Source organism: Talpa occidentalis, unplaced genomic scaffold, assembly GCF_014898055.3.
Source record: "Talpa occidentalis isolate TD23 unplaced genomic scaffold, MPIMG_talOcc4v2.1 talOcc4.5, whole genome shotgun sequence".
NCBI lineage: Eukaryota > Metazoa > Chordata > Mammalia > Eulipotyphla > Talpidae > Talpa > Talpa occidentalis.
In genome coordinates this window covers 118,367,016-118,387,776 of record NW_023604861.1, presented here as the reverse complement: position 1 = coordinate 118,387,776, position 20,761 = coordinate 118,367,016, and the positions used below count along the sequence as shown (strand labels likewise).

At 37.7% G+C, this 20,761-nt stretch overlaps 2 protein-coding genes across 4 annotated transcripts in view; one reads left to right on the top strand and one right to left on the bottom strand.

Moving 5' to 3' along the window:
- The window catches only part of HEATR5B (HEAT repeat containing 5B), a 73,600-nt gene that overhangs the window by 15,540 nt on the left and 37,299 nt on the right, over positions 1-20,761 (bottom strand). For all 3 annotated transcript variants that reach the window (XM_037528227.2, XM_037528228.2, XM_054701208.1), the window contains exons 23-30: positions 18,588-18,827; positions 17,865-18,116; positions 14,269-14,450; positions 11,310-11,378; positions 6,081-6,260; positions 4,236-4,473; positions 2,606-2,854; positions 327-454 (exon numbers count right to left, since the gene is read on the bottom strand). In XM_037528227.2, the coding sequence (XP_037384124.1) occupies positions 327-454; positions 2,606-2,854; positions 4,236-4,473; positions 6,081-6,260; positions 11,310-11,378; positions 14,269-14,450; positions 17,865-18,116; positions 18,588-18,827 (1,538 nt within the window). The remainder of the gene's footprint in view (positions 1-326; positions 455-2,605; positions 2,855-4,235; positions 4,474-6,080; positions 6,261-11,309; positions 11,379-14,268; positions 14,451-17,864; positions 18,117-18,587; positions 18,828-20,761) is intronic.
- On the top strand, positions 7,281-7,801 carry LOC119259399 (small nuclear ribonucleoprotein G-like). Its single transcript, XM_037528229.2, has 2 exons — positions 7,281-7,375; positions 7,687-7,801. Exons 1-2 carry the CDS (start codon positions 7,281-7,283, stop codon positions 7,799-7,801), a joined length of 210 nt encoding a protein of 69 aa, XP_037384126.1.

Sequence of the window (20,761 nt, the reverse complement as noted above, 5' to 3'; positions counted from 1 at the left end):
ATCTAAATATTCCACACAGAATTTAGAAAAAGTAATTATTAAATTGTTCAGATAAGTACTTGAATCAGTGCAAAAAAATTTCATTAAATGGGAGATAAAATTCATCAAACATTTAAAAGAGGTATAATTTACATAACAGCCTGATAAAAAACAATTCTGCCCTTTATTAGCAGAATCATTAACTGGGACTGAAGTCAAAGTCATCCCTTAAATTTTTGGTTTAATTTGACTGACAATGAGCAAGTAAAAGAAGACACCATGACCAACTCTAGTCTAGCTACATCTGACCATCCAACATTCAGTACAGGGTGTTAGAAAGACTGTACCTGATCTTCTGCAATATGGATACGGGCATAAGGAGAATCTAATAAGGTATGTAATGCCTGTAGACATGCTGTAACGTGTTCAATAGGCTCCTCAGGTCGAGGGGAACAAAGGAACTGTATACTCACACCTGCAATGTACAAAATAAAAACATGAGTTGGCAAATATAAGACTTTGCTGCTTTGTTACCAAGTGTTTTCCTACATTTCAATCTATAGTTTTAACAGATTACTTTAACAAATATATGTATATTTTTAAAGATTTATTTATTTATACAAGAACTGGGGTATAGTCAAAAGGTGTGGGAGGATGAGAGGATTCACCAGAGACAGAGCGGGGAACAGAACAGGCAGATGGACCAAAGACACTGCCAGGGAGAGCAGCAGGAGAAGCAGGAAAGGTCTGCTGTGCCATGTGGATTTCTCCCTGGCAGGCCTGCACTGCGAAGGCTGCGGACAGCTTCACAGCGCAGTGCTCAACCCACTGCACCACCAGGCAGGCCCTACCATATATTTTTAATACCTTAAAGGTGAGCTGGCTATTGTTTCAAAAATAAGCAGCCAAATTTATTATAGATTGTAGCCTTGCAAGTAGTTCAACAATCACATTGGAGGTGTTTGTGAGAGTTTCAATCATCAGGTTGATTAAGAAGATATTCAATTTTTTATTTCTAGGACATTTAAAAATAATACATTGGGGCCTCCCCGGTGGCGCAGCGGTTGAGCGCTGGGTTGCGAAGCTGCCCGCGGCCTCTGCGGCGCCGGTTCGATCCCCGGCTGCTCCCCGGCCACCGGAGGAGGGTCCCACATGGTGTGCAGACTTCTCCTGCCGCCCGCTGCTCCCCTCAGCAGTGTACTTCGGTCCTTCTGCCTGCTCTGCTCCCCGCTCTGGCTCTGGTGAATTCTCTCACCCTCCCGCGCTTCTGACTGTACCCAGTGCATGTATAAACAAAACAAACAAACCAGCAAACAAATAAATAAAGCATGCCTCTATAAAAAAAAAAAAAAAAAAAAAAAAAAAAAAAAAAAAAAAAAAAAAAAAAAAATTACAAAAGTTACAAAATTACTTCTCATTAAATGGTTGCCAAACAACTTTTCATATAGAAAGTTTTTAAAATTGCAAGCTACAGAGGTGAAGTGGATGGTACAGATAAAAACTGCTCTTAATCTACCGAAGGGTGAGGTCATGGCTTGAGAAGTCTTTCATATTTTCACTTATGAGGTCGACTAACAAATTCTATAATTTCACCTTATTAATTGTGTTCTTTTTCTCCTCCAGAAAGCATAAGATTGCTAAAAGCTTCATTAGAATGTAAAAATTCTTAAATGTCAAAAGAACACCTATAAAGCAATTACAAATTAAAATTTATTCAAATGTGCTTTAGCTTTGCATTTTATTATTTTCTTATGGCACAAATTCATTAAGTGCCAAGTAAAAAGATCTGCTGTTGGAAAAAAGTAAGTTTAGCTATTTTTTCCTTGAGAACTATTCAACATTGCTCTGTGAGTGAACACAGTAGTTAAAATTTTTAGAGTCATTTTTAATATTAAATGTTTAAATTAAAAATTCAGCTGACAATTTGAAAATGTCTAAAAGATCCTTTTACTAGTCCTTTTCTTAATTGTGCTATAGAAAACTTCTCTATAGCATTAAAATGAGATATGAAGAAGATCAGAACATGCCACATCAAAATATGGCTTTTTTACCCCCAACTCTTATTTTGAGCTGGAGATACTTGAGAAACAGCAGATGCAGGAAAGGCTCTCTGACCCGCTTTCTACCGTAAAATAGGTCAAAATATTTCCCATGAGAAAGGTACCCTACTCTCCCTGTACCAGGAAGAGATGAACTACCTTGTCACTAGAGACTGGGAGTTGGTATTAAATGGCTCTGTACAAACAAACCTACTAAAATAACCCTGACGTTCCATTAGTTTCTCACATATATTTCTTAGTCATTGTCCCACAATTTACTGTTCCATCTCAACCCCCTCTGTCTCATTACTTCCCCATAATTTATCACTCTTTGTATAAAATGACATGTAAGCTTTTGGGCCTAAGAGCTTCTGTGGATATTGACTTCCCTTATAAAAACTCCCGTGTACATATAAAAAATATTTAATACATTTGTATGCTTTCCTCCTGTTAATCTGTCTTATGTTGGTTTCATGCTTGAGCCAGCCACAGAACCCAAGAGGGTAGAAAGAAGTTTTTTCTCCTCTACAGTTAGGAATTTTTTCAAAAGTGAAACACCTCAAAATACATTAATATGGCACACTTACCTAAAATTAGATGCATTCTGTCTTTGTTAATTTCTGGCAAAGATTTAGCACTAGGTGTTGTTCCTGATGTTTGGTTTAAAGTGACAGAACGTTTTTGCAAGCCAGATATTGCTGCTGCTTCTGCTGACTCCGAACACGTAAATCCTGTGCTATTTAACCAAAGTGCCACTGCATGGAGAATTGGAGCCCAGGAGTTTCTGTAGTGAAGTCTTGCTGTATCAATAGTCTCAGGAGTATAAAATGCTCCACCTATAAAACAGCCAGATCAATCAAAAAACATTACATTCACTGAGAACGTTCACTGACTTACGAACATCTAACTTAAAAATACTTATTACATACTGTCTTAGTCCACTGGATGAACAAAACATACCACATACCAGGTGTCTTATTTTTCTTAATAAGTCTGAGGTCAGGTCTCCCTGGTGGCGCAAGGTGTTAAGATGCAACCTATGAAGCTATCCGCAGCCACTGCGGCACAAGTTTGATCCCTGGCCTGGCCAGGGAGCAATCCAATGGTACAGCAGACCTCTCCTGACTCCCCTGCTGCTCCCCTCAGCAGTGTATTTCAGTCAATCCGCCTGTTCTGTTCCCCACTGTGTCTCTGGTGAATCCTCTCACCCCCCGCACCTCTGGCCTGTACCCCAGTTCTTGTATGCATAAATAAATAAATCTTTAAAAAAAAAAAAAAAAAGAACTCTGAGATCAAGGAGCCAGTGTAGGTGAAGGCCTTCTTCCAGATCTCATAGCCAGCACCTTCTTACTGTGCCATCACATGATAGAAGTGTAGGGAACTCAGGGTGTGTGTGTGTGTGTGTGTATCTCCTTTATAAGGGCACTAATCCCATGCATGGTAGCTTCACCCTCATAACCACACACATTCCAAAGGCCCCCACCACCTAATACCATATTGGGTATTGGGATTGCAATGTATGAACTCTGAGGAGGACTAAAATTTTCAGACCATAGCACATACAAAAGAGCAAACTGGCCAAGAAAATTCTCCTAGTCATAAAGGCACCAAAATGAAAGCCTTTCCTGCTGTTGATAAACTGGGGTACCTGGTTCTTCCTCCCTGATACTAGGGTTTCCAGCCTCTCCTGTGCAACTGCTGATGCCACTGGATGTCTCCTCTACTTTTACTTCCCCCTTGTTGTCATCGGAGTCCTCTTCATTGTTGCGTGTGACTCCTAAAACCCTTATCAATTCTCTATTATAACCTATCTTTTCATTTTCATTTTTCTCCTGCTAGCCTCCCACACCCCCACCCCAGTTTTCACTATCAAATTGAGGACTTCCTCATCTGTCCATGTGCATATATACACTGAGTAGCACAGCAATATATTTCATTGTGGTTATGCAGGACTTGTTATGCAATTATTTAGAATACCCTAGCTCATACAGTTATTACAGTAACAGTGTGAAAAGATTTGCTCAAGGTTACAAATAAGTTTTATGTTGTATCTTAATCTACAAATGCAATATGGAGAATATGCTCTAAGGGAGTGAATGCCAAGTTGAAGTCCACAGACATTTTAGAAGTTACTACTCTGTTATTGCTAACTTCCACCCATCCCCTTTTTGATTAGTCTGAACTCCACAAGAGCAAAACCCGAAATGTAGTACTTACCATCTGGGGGGAGCTGACTAGCAAATTCAGCTGGTAAAGTCAAAAGTGCATAGTCTTTTAAGGCTGCCAACCACAGGCGGCTGAGTGTTGGCAATTCAGGTTGTACAAGTGTTATTAAACTATCAGGCGGCAGTTCATCTATGGCGCCATAATCATCGTCGTCATCATCAGTATTTTTAATTGCTCCTTTTGGTTTTGATTCTGCTTCCTTTTTAATATTCATTGCAACCACATATACCTAGTAATATATCCAAGAGAGAAGTAATAATGAGAAAAGTAATAATGGGTCTTATAAAAAAATAACATATTCAAAGTTGTTAGGATTACAGAGTTGAATCATCAAAAGTAATTGAGTATAGATACTAAAGAGTATACAGTATAATGAATTTCTCCTTGGAAAGAATAATCCCACCTAGTTTGGAGGCAATCTTTTTTATTGATCTGAGTTTGGACTATTCCTCTAGTATATTTCTTGACTTTCTTGTTCCTTCCTGCCTTTTTTTGCTCTTCCTTTCATCATAAGGTATAACTTCCTGTTTACTGCCTTAACTTTTAGACTTGAAAAGTAAGAGAAAAGAAACAATCATAGTATTTTTTATACTACTTTCAATCAAAAAATTAGAGATTTACATTACCTTGAGAAAAAGTAAAACTTTTATCAATGAGAATAGTCATTTTATCAATAAAACAAAAACCACTATTTTATTTCCCCAAGACAAAAATGGTAGCAAGATAAAATTTAGCAATATTCTATGCGAAAGACATATCACATAGACATATCTATAGTCTAAAAAACCAAAAACACTAATTCCCATGACATCTTATTGAGCTCTACATATTTCTGCTTTTTCTCCCATGAATATAAACAAACAAAAAGCCCAGCTTTCTCGTCTAAGCTATATCGTCTGAATTCTGCAGGCTTCCAGAGGGCACTGCCCAATGTGTGGTCAGGTAAAGTGAGAAGCCGGAGCAACAGAGATAGCAATAGAGAGTATCTTGAAATACCTGAGGGCAAATGATAAGAATCTGAAGAAATTGGCAGAAAGAATTTTAAAAAGTAGATGTAAAAGAATATAATTATTTTTTAAAAACAAAAAAGGTAAGATCAGCTATTAAAAAACAAAACAAACAAAAACCTTATAGCTTTGGTATCAATGAATAGTGTAGGTTTCCTAAAATTTAATTAAATAAAGGGTTCTTGGCATAAAATATTTGCTATCATTTATATTTGTAGTTTTCTCCTGCCTAATTTTTCTATAAGGAGAGCCATTCCTCAATACAAAAGTAAAAAAAAAAAAAAACTGATTAAAAATATAATTTCAAGGATTTTTTTTTTTTTTTTTTTTTAGAGGCACGTATTTTATTCATTTATTTACTTGTTTGTTTGTTTTTTGTTTATACATGCACTGGGTACAGTCAGAAGCACGGGAGGGCGAGAGAATTCACCAGAGCCAGAGCGGGGAGCAGAGCAGGCAGAAGGACCAAAGTACACTGCTGGGGGGAGCAGCGGGCGGCAGGAGAGGTCTGCGCGCCATGTGGGACCCTCCTCCGGTGGCCGGGGAGCAGCCGGGGATCGAACTGGCGCCACAGAAGCCGTGGGCAGCTTCGCAACCCAGCGCTCAACCGCTGCGCCACCGGGGAGGCCCAATTTCAAGGATTTAATAAGACTTCTTTCGAGATATAAATTTATATGTATTTCAGTAAGAACAAGTAACCAATTTTTAAAAAGTATCCCCATAAGAAAAATCTGTTTCAAAACAGCAAAAATTTTGGAATAGAAGGTAAGAGGATTAGGGAAATATTTTTTCATGGAGAAAAAGCTCAAAAGCAAGAGGCCATGGTTACCTCTGCCCATGCTTTAAGAACAGCTAGCTTTTCCATGGTGGTGGCGCTCTCTCGGTATAACTGGCTGGAAGATCCTTTTCCAGCCTGCACTTTGTCCAAAGAAGAAACAAGCAGATTGTGCACTCGCCGGAGATCATTGAGATCACTGACAACTCCACTTCCAATCCATGTACTACAGACCTAGCCAAAGAAAATTTAACAAATTTTGTATAAAAAAATAACACAATATATAAGAGTAAATACAATTTTTTCCCCTGTGGGAAAGAAACACAAATCAAAACTAATTAACAAAACAAAAAACTGCCAATGCTATGCTTTAATATATATTTTTTATAACAAATCAACAAGTATAGAATTTATTGTACTCCTATACGGAAAATGAAACAATATTTACTTACATGTCTCCATTATCTAATTTGATAAAAATTTTATTTTATTTATTTTTTTAAAGATTTATTTATTTATGCATACAAGAGCTGGGGTACAGGCCAGAGATGCATGGAGGTGAGAGAATTCACCAGAGACAGAGCGGGAACAGAACAGGCTGACCAACTGAAATACACTGCTGAGGGGAGCAACGGGTGAGTCAGGAGAGGTCTGATGCACCATGTGGGTTGCTCCCTGGCCAGCCGGGGATCAAACTCACGCTGCAGTGGCTGTGGATTGCTACACAGTGCAGTGCTTAACCCCTGTGCCACCAGGAGGCCCTTGATAAAAATTTTAACAGAATAAGTCTTCTACCTAAATCAGTTCTGTCACGAAAAGTTTTCGACAACATCTCAGCTTATTATAGGCAAAGGGTTATTCTGGGTTCTGTAGAAAAGATTTGAAAAGAAAAAAGGAAAGGGAAAACATAGCCTCTATTAGATGCTGTCCTCAAGTAAAAAAAAATAGAGTCAACAGATGAGAATGTCTTATAACTGCAATACTATGCTTGAAAACAAAGAAGAGATCAATCCTAGTGGGAGAAATGGACGTGCTCACACAGGAAGGTGTGTATGTCTAGGTATAGGGGAGTTACATAAGGGAAGAGATGAGATTAGGAAAGTTAATTGGGATCATGTAATTGGAAAGTACAAATTAAATTCCATCTGCCCTGAATTAAGACTTTGTTCCATAAGATAGCGGGCCTACCGTGGGAGTGGGACGGAAGCCACAGATTTCGTGTGGAGGCATCTTTGAGCCTGGGGAGTAGACACCATGAGCAAAGCTCACCCTCCTGAGTTGAAAAAATTTATGGATAAAAAGTTATCATTGAAATTAAATGGTGGCTGGGCCTCCCTGGGAGCACAGCGGTTGAGCGCTGGGTTGCGAAGCTGCCCGCAGCCTCTGCAGCGCCGGTTCGATCCCCGGCTGCTCCCCGGCCATGGGAGGAGGGTCCCACATGGCGCGCAGACCTCTCTTGCCGCCCACTGCTCCCCTCAGCAGTGTGCTTCGGTCCTTCTGCCTGCTCTGCTTCCTGCTCTGGCTCTGGTGAATTCTCTCACCCTCCCATGCTTCTGACTGTACCCAGTGCTTGTATAAATAATAAATAAATACATAAACAACAAATAAATAAATAAATCTTTAAAAAAAAAAAAAGAAAAAAGAAATTAAATGGTGGCAGACATGGCCAAGGAATACTCCAGGGATTTGATCCATTTAGGAATCTTGTGATAGATGAGTGTGTGAAGATGGCAACTAGTGGGCAACAGAACAATAGTGGAATGGTGGTAATATGAGGAAATACTATCATTATGTTAGAAGTCTTGGAATGAGTATAAGCATTGGCTGTGTTTGTTAGAGAAATCAGTTGCTTCCCCATGTCCCCTTCCACAGCATCTTTTTACTATGATAATAAAAACTGGGTTGTGTACATTTTCTTACTGAACTTTTTTGTTAAATAAACTTCTGTAATAGTCAAAAAAAAAAAAGACTTTGTTCCATAGATAATCATGAGTTTCTAAGGTTCCTGGGCAGGAGGATATTATTAGATTGTGCTTTAAGAAAATTGCTCCAGTACTTATGTGTAGGAAAGGATGTGTTGAGACAGTAAGCAATATGTTCAGCTAAGTGACTAATATACATCAGAGATGACACGGATCAAACTGGGAATAGAATGAAAAAGGAAAGGCATCTGAGAGTGACTTGAAGGTACAAATCACAGAATTTGGAACTATTAAACATTTTGGTGGGAGGGCAGGAACATGAAAAAACATGAGGAATCAAAGACTGCCTAAATTTAATTGCCAGAGCTTCTAACTAGGGTAATGGAAAGAATGTGTCACTACTGCTTAAGAGAGGTAACATAAAAAAATAGGAAAGTTTATTGGAGGTAAAAACTTAGAGAATATGATTTTGATTAGGAACATTTTGACATGCTGCGTTCAAAGTACCAGTAAGAGACTCATAGAAAGATAGTCAGCAGGCAGTTGGAAACAGGTCTGGATTTCAGAAGCAGGGTCAAAGATAACCATGTAGACCTGGGTATCCACACAAAGGTGATAACTAAAGTAATGTTAGATTAATCAATACTGTAGTCTCAATCAGCTTCATATCAGGGACAATGAGTATCATCAGCTCAGGTCTGCTACCAAATAAGTGATGAAAAAGCTTTTACAGAGCATTTGGATATGAAAAAGTTATTCAGAGCATTTGCAGGCAGCAATGCTCACCACTCTACCACCACCACTATTCAGAGCTTTTGGATACTGAATCATAGTTAATGGATTGTGTTCCTAATTTTAAAACTCTTAAATAGTTGAGAATACTTATGTGTACTACTTTATTCTCCTATAATCTTATTCTCAAAGAACTAAAAAGTAAGTTTGATACAAATTAATAGTAGATTTAAAAACTTGTTATCATATGGATGGCAAAATGCCAGTCAAAACAATGTTGAAGATACAATAATTATTTTTATTTATTTATTTATTTATTTGTTTGTTTTGTTTATACATGCACTGGGTACAGTCAGAAGTGCGGGAGGGTGAGAGAATTCACCAGAGCCAGAGCGGGGAGCAGAGCAGGCAGAAGGACCAAAGTACACTGCTGAGGGGAGCAGCGGGCGGCAGGAGAGGTCTGCGTGCCATGCGGTACCCTCCCCTGGTGGCCGGGGAGCAGCCGGGGATCGAACCGGCACCGCAGAGGCTGCGGGCAGCTTCGCTACCCAGCGCTCAACCGCTGCACCACTGGGAGGCCCTACAATAATTATTAAGTAAAAGAGACATGACAGTGAAAACAAAGACGTGTTATTCCTAGGGAAACTAAATGTGTTAGAGAGATTTGACAAATATGTCTGTGAAATTTACCAGAAATATGGCTAAAAATTTGGGAAAATTATAAAAACTGAGGATTTGAAACAAAGCTTGCTTTGTAAAAACCTAAATACTGTCTCTACTTTAAGGAACATGACTAGAAATTGCATTATGAGTTTGGTATATGTAGAAAGATAAAGCAGCACTGAGTCAGCAAAATAATATTCAGAGACAGACGAGGGCCTTACATGAAAAGAGTGGTGAATGAATACACATTTGTAAATTTTAAGTTGAAATAAAATATTTAGAATATATGTATGCTTGTGCTTGTGAGCTTACTTTAAGTAATTTTTGATTAACCACCATCTTCAAGTGTGTTACATTTGAGGGTCTTCTTATAAAGTCTAAGAATTACCCTTATTTTCAGGCTTAGTAGGATGTTTATTCTAGTAAACAAGCTGGGAAGCCATGTTTCATGATCTGTCCAAAGCTAACTTCCTACTTTCCCTTAAGGAAAGGAACTTGCAATCCACTGTTCTGCCTTTTTCAAAACCACTTTTCCTCCTAGGAAACAGAAGGACAACAGGTCAAGAATTTGTCTGCCACTAGAAAGGCAGATGTTTCTTTCAAAAAAAAGTAGATAGGGTCAAACAGAAATAAAAAGTTGAAGGCAAATCCAATAATAAGAAATTTTCACACTTCTCTTTCACAAGATGAAATTCTAATAATCAGGAGTTCTGCAGAAGGTTTATCAGCTTAAATTCTATGCTCTAAAACATCAACACAAAACACTCATTTATACAGGAATATATTTCTAATGTCTATAAGTTGGCATCCCAGCACAAATGACTCATGTTAACTCTAAAGTACCATGATCCACAGACCTCTTCCTTAAACATGGCTCCCTCTTCTGTCTGCTACTGGTGGGAGTTCATTTCTCTGAAATCTGCTTCAGAGAAATTAATTTTAACAGTGAAAAAAAGAGACACTCCTATTCAGACACAGAGAGAACAACGTCAGACGTCAAAACTGTCAGAACATTCTCTGCAAAGAGGTGACAGGTAGGTAGCTTGATTATATTCCAAGTAAAAATGACAACCCCCCAGTCTGTAGTTCAGTCTGTAGTTCAGAAAATGTTGTTTCTCTTCTATTCTTAAGAAATCGATAAAGGGGCCTCCCCTGGTGGCGCAGCGGTTGAGCGCTGGGCTGTGAAGCTGCCCGCAGCCTCTGCAACACTGGTTGGATCCCCAGCAGCTGGCGAGGGTCCCACATGGTGAGGCAGACCTCTCCGGCCATGCCCAGTGCTCCCCTCAGCAGTGTATTTCGTCAGTCTGCCTGTTCTGTATCCCGCTCTGGCCCTGGCGAATTCTCTCACCCTCCCGCACTTCTGACTGTACCCAATGCTTGTATAGATAAATAAATATTTTAAAAAAAAAGAAAGCAGATAAAGAATGTGATTTTCTGAATAGAGTTTAATGCATGAATCCTTTTTTTCAGGATGAAGCAGGAAAAAGAGGAACTTATTAAAGGTGTAAGAACACATGTGCTTTAGTGACTCTCTTCAGATACGAGAATTTCCTCTCGGATTAGCTTTGCAATGAAATGTCTATTTTGAAATTCATTTTAGGATAATTTAATGCCCAGAAACTTGTAGAAATATTATAACTTGTAGCAAAAAAATCTTTTATTACCTAATTATCATTACTATACATTCTTTAATTACTCTAAATTTTTCAATCTTTTATTTTAGTTTCAATTATAATTTTCATCTCTGCTCACTTCTGGAGATAAGAACTATATGCCCCAAAGTCATGTCCTCAGCTACGACCAAAAATGAATATTCTGTATTCATTTCATACAGAATAAAAAATGAAAATGTCACTGCTGTATTTCCAAGAAAAAAAGAAATTTAATTTTTCTTCTTAGAAGTGAAATTCTAAGATATCTATGAATGTATAGATGATAACTATAGAAAACCCCATTTTTTTCTTACCTGACATGCTTTTGCTATTATGTCTGATGGAGTGTCTTGTGAAAAGGCTGGTCTTAGAGCAGCTCCCACCTACAAAAACAAATACAAGCATTTTACTTTTAAAGATAAGTAGTAAGCTCAAGGCCTCTTGTGTCCTTGGATATGAAAATACATAAAAGACATCTTTGTTCTGTTCCATTTTATTACAGCTGCCTTATCTCTTTTCAGCTACAATAAACTCAAACATTTTTCTTTTACTGTCCAGGAAGTTATCATTAGCAAATCTATATGAATGCAATACCAAATAGATACAATTAAATTTGTTTCTTTTTCCTTTGTTTTTGTTTAGTAAGTACATTTTCTGATAGTTGCATGCTCTCAGATAACAAAAAAGGAGTTTTTTTCTGTCTAAATTTTCCTGAACATATTTTTATTAGTATTTACCTAAAGAGTGAATCTCATTCACCTGGATCAATTCTTTTAAATACTTAGTACTAAAAATTCACACAGTCACTAAAAGTCCTTAGAGATTATTTCACCTCAACAGAGACACTTCATTTATTTTAAGAAGAGATACTTAAGGAGGGTTGCCAAGAAATATCAATTTATATGTTGTTGCTATAGTAATAAACTAAGGGATATGAGCTTTAGTTTTAATAAAATAATAGCCATTAATTCTTAGAGATATTAGACTTATACAAGTAAGTTGGATAGGAATTAGATGTATCAACCCTATTTTGAGCTTTCTTCCCTAACACTAGAGCTCCACTTGCTAATGCATATCAGCAGCTATTTGGAAATGAAGCAAAAGTCCCTCTCTGTGACTAAGGACACACAGCAACAAACTGCAGTATTGGTATCACAAAAGTCAATTCATCACAGACTTGGCATTAGGTCCTGTATAAGGAAAAATACTATAAAAGAGATTGGGCCAACTGATAAAACTGGAATATAATTGATCACATAAAAGTAGTCCATTAATATTGTTTTTCAGTAAATAACAGTTATGCAGTTAACTAACACAATGTTACTGATTGTCCTTTGGAAATACAGACTAAAGGCACATGATTTAAATACTTTAATTTTAGATGGTTGAGAATAAAAGTATGTGTGTGTACTTGTGTGTTAGCAGAAAGAGAGATTCAACATCAAGGGAAATGACACAAAGTTAACAATTGGACAATACAAGCAAATACAAAAGCTTCTTGTACTCATCTTGCAAGTTTTTTGTAAGGTTGAAATTATTTCTATATAAAAAGTAAAAAAAAAAAAAAAAAAGAAAGAAAAAAAGACCTTCATTAGCAGGTTGGGCATTTGGGACTAAAGAATGATACATAGGTTTTCTATAGCCAGTGGGTTAGAAACTGTAAGTTCTTCACGTGTACTTAACATGGAAAAACAATGGATTACATATTATTCATAACTTTTTTTTTAATATTTACTTATTTATGCATGTAAGAGCTAGGGTACAGGCCAGAAGTGTTGGGGGCGGTGAGAGGATTCACCAGAGACAGAGTGGGGAACAGAACAGGCAGATCTACTGAAGCACACTGCTGAGGGGAGCAGCGGGCAAGTCAGGAGAGGTCTGCTGCGCCATGTGGGTTGCTCCCTGGCTGGCCAGAGATCGAACTCGTGCTACAGAAGCTGCAGATAGCTTCATAGGTTGTGTCTTAACCCCTTGCCCCACCAGGGAGGCCCCATAACTTTTCATTTTATTTAGGATTAACATAGGGGTATCTCTGGAGTCAGTATTTTGATATAATCATGGTTAGAAAAAAAGTTTATTCTTTCCCTTACATAAATCACCATTATTACGATTACATCTATTGTGCCTCATTTGAAGAATATGAGTAAAGCATGTAAATCTCAGGAGAAACAAGTGAGTCCATTTAGAATGAAATAAAGTCTTTTAAAGTATCTTTCTTTCAATAATATTATGTTATTAATTTATCCTTCAGTCCACAAGGTACAATTGCTTTTTAATTTTTAAAATTGCTTGTCAGTTCTTGACATTTAAATTAAAGGCAGTGGGCCTCCCTGGTGGTGCAAGGGGTTAAGCACCGCACTACGAAGCAATCCGCAGCCTCTGTAGCACGAGTTCAATCCCCGGCCACCCAGGGAGCAACCCACATGTCACAGCAGACCTCTCCTGACTCACCTGCTGCTCCCCTCAGCAGTGTGCTTCGGTCAATCTGCCTATTCTGTTCCCCACTCTGTCTCTGGTGAATCCTCTCACATACCACCCGCTGCCCCCCCACATCTCTGGCCTGTACCCCAGCTCTTGTATGCACAAATAAATAAATCTTTAAAAAAATTAATAAATAAAAAATAAATATAAAGGCAGTAAATCTACAATATTCTCTGTCCTTTTTATCTTTAAAGTGGCTTGACTAAATATCTAAACACAAGACTGGAAAACTAGACTGGAAACACTATTCTAGCTTTATCACTAATATGCTATCATGACTTAAAAATAGTGACGTTTTGGGCCTCCCCGGTGGCGCAGCGGTTGAGCGCTGGGTTGCGAAGCTGCCCGCAGCCTCTGCAGCACCGGTTCGATCCCCGGCTGCTCCCCGGCCACGGGAGGAGGGTCCCACATGGCACGCAGACCTCTCCTGCCGCCCGCTGCTCCCCTCAGCAGTGTACTTCGGTCCTTCTGCCTGCTCTGTTCCCCTCTCTGGCTCTGGTGAATTCTCTCGCCCTCCCGTGCTTCTGACTGTACCCAGTGCTTGTATAAATAAAATAAAAATAAATCTTTAAAAAAAAAAAAAGACTTAACTTAAAAAAAAAATAGTGACGTTTTATACTATTGTTCCTTCAGCTGTGGGGTGATTCAAACCATGTAACAAGCAATGGGAGTAAAGATATGCAGTTTGTGTTAATAAATAGGTAATATTTCCAAATACATTTCTCTAGGAAATCTTTACTTTTTAAATAATCATTCAAAGATCAATTTTAAGGTTTTATATAATTATCTCACATTAGCTTGATACTGCTCCAGAATCACATGACCTGGGAATTCTGGCTCAGGCACAGACGCAAACTTCTTGATAATGTCTTCAAGTGCTTGGAGCCCAGCCATCCGCAGCTGGTTACTATGATCAGTTGCAGCCATGAATGCCATTCGAATCAGGTCAGAGAGATGAAGTACCAAGAGGTCATCTAAAAATAAAAAATAGAGGCAAAGAGAAAACTGTTCTAAAGATAAATGCAATAACAAAAACATGACATGAAACACATTTTAAAAAATCCCACTTTGGGGGCCTCCCTGCTGGTGCAAGGCATTAAGACACAACTTACAGCCACTGCAGCATGAGCTCGATCCCCAGCCAGGGAGCTATCCACATGGCACAGCAGACCTCTCTTGACTTGCCCGCTCCTCCCCTCGGTAGGTGTATTTCAGTCAGTCAGTCCGCTTGTTCTATTCCCCATTCTGTCCCTGGGGACTCCTCTCACCACCCCACCCCCGCCCCCGCTACACCTCTGGTCTTTACCCCAGTTCTTGTATGCATAAATAAATACATCTTTAAAAAAAATCCCAGTTTGAATTCACATATTTACTGTGTGTAAAAATAACAGAGACACTCTTTCAGAAACATTTCCACATCATAATCTTTCAAGAACATCGGTAATCCTTCACACAACAGAGAAGACACCATAAAATATACAAAGAAATTTGAAGCAAAATAACACATTACTGGGCCTCCCCGGTGGTGCAGAGGTTGAGCGCTGGGTTGCGAAGCTGCCTGCAGCCTCTGCAATGCCGGTTCGATCCCAGGCTGCTCCCCGGCCACCGGAGGAGAGTCCCATGTGGCGCGCAGACCTCTCCTGTCGTGCCCGCTGTTCCCCTCAGTGTATTTCATCGGTCTGCCTGTTCTGTTCCCCGCTCTGGCTCTGGTGAATTCTCTCACCCTCCCGCGCTTCTGACTGTTCCCAGTGCTTGTATAAATAAATAAAAATAAATCTTAAAAAAAAAAAAAAAAAAAAAAAAATAACACATTACTAAAACATTAACCAAGTGAGTATGTAATTCCTGTAGAATAGGGATTGGAAATTTTTTTTTTGCAAAAAATAGTAGATACATTTGGCTTTGCCGGCCACATAATTTCTAGTGCAACTACTTAACTCTGCTGTTGTAGTCTGAAGGTAGTCATAGACAATATGTATACAAAAGTGTATGCTGCGCTCTAGTAAAACTTTACTTATGAAAACATCCTACACTGGATTTGGTCTATGTGCTATCGTAGACTTGCTCTGGAAAAGACCTTTAAAAGCTATATAAAAGAGAGGTCTTTCTCCTTTGTCCTTAGAGCACAGTCTGCTTAAAAAGTAAGTCTGGAAAGAATTCAAGAGATACCAAGCACTTTAACTGAAACCCAGGACAAAGTCAACACTATTTCAAAAAAAAAATTGAGCACTAATAAAAAATTTGCAATGTCCAGCATCTCTGAGAAAGGACAAGATATAATAATGACACAAACAATTAAGAAACACAAAGAATATTTGTACAAAGAATACATAATACATATACATATTACTTAAATATACTATGCTCACACCCTTTCATACCTGTACAAATTTTCTAACTCCCTCTACAAACCAGTGTGGCAGGCAGAATAATGGTGCCCAAATATGCATATCTGCTATAACCACCAGAATCTGTGATTATGTTAACTTACATGGCAAAAGGTTATGGATGCCCAAAATGTGGAGATACTAAATTTTCCAATCTAATTATATGACTCCGTCAAAGAACAGAAACTTTCCTGGATTTAGTCACAAAAAAAAAAAAATGGTATGACTAAAGACAAAGATTCACAGATGGATTCAACGGTGCTGACTTTGAAGAAAAGGCCACAAGCCAAGCAATGCAGGCAACCACTAGAAGCTGGGGAAGAAAATGGACTCACCCAGAGCCTCCAGAAAACAAGGCAGCACTGCCAACACCTTGAGTTTAGCTTGATGAGACTCATGTTGGACTTTCTAACCTACAGAGCTGTAAGTCAATAAATTTGTGTTGTTTTAAACTACTAAGTTTATGATCATTTCTTATAGCCACAATGAAAAACTCATTCAACCAGTCTCTACTACCTAGAAACTATTTCTTATCTTTAAAATCTAGTTTCAAAATTACCTCTTCTGTAAGATCTTATCTTCCCTGGCTTTTCAGGAAATGAATACTATTTTTTATGTTCCCAAAGCACTCTATCACACTATTATTGGGATATATGATTATTTGAGTGGTAAGTCTGTCTCTCTCTGCCTTCTGAATTAGAAGCTCTTCTAAGACAAGGACCATGTTTTTCATTGTATCCCCAATGCATAGCAAAAAAGAGAATTCAGTAAATATTTGATGACTCATGACAAAAGAAGACACTATGTTCATGACATATGGGCTTAGCTGGGATACTATGTTCAGAGTCACACTTCATAAATGTGTTTTATTCACACATAAATGTGTAAAACCACTGTTTTACTTTTTATTTTTTAACCCAATGGTGAGCTCTGCTGTTTCTTATATACAAAAGAGTAAACCAAATGGCTATTTTAAATGTATACACTTCATTATTAGTAAATAAAATTTGTCTTTAGATATTTATTTTTTTTTTATAGAGGCATATTTTATTTATTTGTTTGTTTGTTTGTTTATACATGCACTGGGTAGAGTCAGAAGTGCGGGAGGGTGAGAGAATTCACCAGAGCCAGAGCAGGGAGCAGAGCAGGCAGAAGGACCGAAGTACACTGCTGAGGGGAGCAGCGGGCGGCAGGAGAGGTCTGCGCGCCATGTGGGACCCTCCTCCGGTGGCTGGGGAGCAGCCGGGGATTGAACCGGCGCCACAGAGGCTGCGGGCAGCTTCGCAACCCAGCGCTCAACCGCTGTGCCACCAGGGAGGCCGTCTTTAGATATTTAAAGTTGACAGGGAGATAGAGACAACAAAGTCTAAATTGGGAGTCTGTTACACTATCATCTCCCTCAGCTTCTCAGTCTCTTCAATTGTAAAATGAAGATATTGAACCTGATAATACCTTTCTAAATTCCCTAATATTTGATCCAGGGGATATGTGATATATAAGCTTACAAAAGATAAAAAAATAACAACAATAACAAAAATAATGAGGCATTTCAACAATAAATAATTTCCACTTTTCCAAAAATGCCTAATGGCATGTTTGCAATCTATTATGGCAGTCATGAATTCTGATATTCTTCATGCAGAACACTTCATGCAGAATTTACTTCGTTTCTGCACATTAAAATTTTGCCATCTCTTTTACACTGCAGTGTTAAAACTAAGGCAATGTACTAAGGAAACACAAGTTACTTCCATCATTATCCTCAGGGCAAATGATTCTGATACATGTACACACACACACGCACACACACACGTTTCTTCAATTTATCTTCCAAACGTGAATGAGAAAATAAACAATATGTATAAAGGACAAAAAAAAAAAAGGTAAAAGGGACAGAAGCACACAGTAAGTAAAAGGCAGTTGAAAGCACATTACAAAACAAAAAATATTTTAAACCTAAAGAAATACTTCAGGGAAAACCAGTACTGATATTAAATTTACTTGTAGGGTTTCGTAGTTTAGCAGAACGTGCCATGGCAAGATCAAAGTGAGCCTGGTCTGCATTCTCACACAAATTGATGATTCGACACAAGCAATCAGCAGCAAATACCCGAGTGGCCCAGCGAGGTGCCACAAAGGGTTTTGATTTATCATCTTCGCCTAGTGTAGTAAACATGGTATCATCATCCATCTCATCTTTCTTTTCAGATTCTTCATCTTTTCCACCACTTAAGGGAGTTGCAGTACTCATATCTATAACAAAAATAAAAGCTTATTATAATCTCTCACATACAGGAAAAATGATGTTTTAGAAATAGCATTAATGTTAGAATATTTCTAATAAGAAAAGACTAAATCCTCACTTCTTTGACAATAGAATCTGCAAACATTTTTTTAAACAATCAAAAACCAAGAATAACATTAAAAAATTTCACATATTTCACTAGTTTTATATACTATGTTGAACTACCGAAGTAACTTGGAACTTTTATATATGAAAATTTAGCTTTCAGAGTCACTTTCCAAAAAATAAACAAAGGTCATTAGTTTATAACATAATTTAAACTTCAACATTTTTACAAGTATTTATAATTTAAAAAATATTTTTAAATGTAAGCTCAAATGTATATACATCTACATATGTACGTATGTATGTATGGATACATCCAAAGTAAAACAATTTTCATTATTTTAAGAACATGTTTTATATATTAAAATACATACCACTAGAAGCTGCCAGGACATCTTTACAAAGCATTAGCCAATGGGAAAGTTTTTCTACAGCCAGTGATGAAAGCATATGTCCCAAAGTATCATGAATATCAGAACATAATTTTCTATCTGTCTCCCGGTCTAGCATTCCAAAAAGAAGTCCCTCTAGACCAGTTTCTGTTATATTAACACCTTGGTGTCGGCAATGGATATCACTTCGAGAACTCACTCCAGGTGCAAAAGGATTGACATCTGAAAAGCAATTATTACAAATAAAGTATAGAATTTTGTTGTAAATCATAGGTAACAACTATGTTAAAGACCAAAGCTAATTGTAAATTCACAGTATCAATAAGGCAAGCTAGCTAGACATTCAATTTATTTTTTTCTTTTTTAATTTTTTTAGAAAAGATTTATTTATTTATACAAGCACTGGGTACAGTCAGAAGCGCAGGAGGGTGAGAGAATTCACCAGAACCAGAGTGGGAAGCACAACAGGCAGACCGATGAAGCACACTGCAGAGAGGAGCAGCAGGTGCGGCAGGAGAGGTCTATGCGCCGTGTGGGACCCTGCCTGCAGCAGGGGATCGAACCGGCACTGCAGAGGCTGCGGGCGGCTTCGCAGCCCAGCACTCAACTGCTGCACCACCAGAGAGGCCCTAATTTTTTTTAAATTTTCTTTATATTTATATATTTTTTACATCATTGTTCACTTTTAAACAATGTTTGCTTTCAATTTAACTATGGTCTCCAGTTTACCTTTCTTAAGGATGACACCTTAATCTGGCAAAAAAAGTAAAACCCTGACTTTTAAGACATTATTTGGAGGTATTTTAAACAAATCTCCAAGGTATTCTCAATAAATGTATATTTGATTCTAATAAGAAAGAAGTGTGTGAAAGAGATACATATCTAAACAGATTTAATTCAGTGGACTGAAAAAAATACTGCTCTATTTGTTGGAAACACAAATTGAAATTTACTCAGTCTTAAAGTTCATATTTTTATAGATCTGTAAAGCCAGAACACAAACCCTAATGGATTAGTTTAACTGACCTAGAGGTCATTTAAAAATTAGGAAAATCCCATCTAAGAAACATACAATCAAAAACTAATATTGCTATGAAATAGTAGTTAAATTTTTTTGTATTGACATAACAGTGTGAAGGCTTCTCAAAATATTAAATATAGATCTACCATGTGATCCAACATTACACTCCTAAATACACAAACACACACACACACACAGCGTGAGAGAGAGAATGCAAAAATACTAATTAGAAGGGAGTATGCACGTCTTCGTTCATTGCAGCACTATTTATAATAGCCAAGCTACAGAAACAATCCAAGTGCCCAAAGATAGATAAGTGGATTAGGAATATGTATCATAAATACACAGTGGAATACTACTCAACTGTAAAAAAAAATGTATAAATTTGTCATTTGCAGCAAAATGATTGGAACTAGAAGTGATAATGCTAAGCAAAATAAAACAGAAGGAGAAATATGAATACCAGATGGTGTAACTTATATGTGGAATACAGAGAAATAAATTTCTTGCATTATCTGAAAATCTTTTTAATTCTTTTAATCAGCAGTAATAGTACAACTTCAGCCTTAAGAATAAATACTATTAAGTTGACCAAAATCTAAGGTGCTCTAAACATTGCAGGGACTGAGAGAGAGGGATGCACGCTGAAAAGTAATCCTTCAAAGACAGAAAAAGGGTAGGTTTGCAGAAAATAGCTACAGTGAGGGGAATTCAAACACAGTGAGAAAAGTCTAAAGAAAAAGTTCCAAGGATGATAATACTAGGGAAAGATAAGCAGAGGTCTAATTTTCATTAGGCAATATAGAGTAATTATTTCCTGATAGCAGGACTCACATGTCCGCAACATGAATTTTCATGGCTACATAGTAAACCACTGATTTAAGACTGTTAAGTGATTAGTCATTGAGGATGAATTCCTACAAGAATGGTCAAAGGGTAAGTACATTGAAAGCTTTGGGATATGCTGACAAAAATCCTCCAGGAAATTTGAACGACTTTACACAATACCCAAAGTACAAGTAATTTCTCTTACAATCATACCTCTTCTCACATTGGCTATAATGTTTTTCATCTTGGTGTATCTTACAGAAGAAAAAATGCTATCCTATAATTGCATTATAATTATTTAATCACT

Coding starts and splice junctions, on each gene's coding strand:
- LOC119259399 (XM_037528229.2), top strand. CDS start 7,281: ATGAGCAAAGCTCACCCTCCTGAGTTGAAAAAATTTATGGATAAAAAG. Junction 7,376..7,686: donor GCCTCCCTGGGAGCACAGCG/GTTGAGCGCTGG, acceptor AAATGGTGGCAG/ACATGGCCAAGGAATACTCC.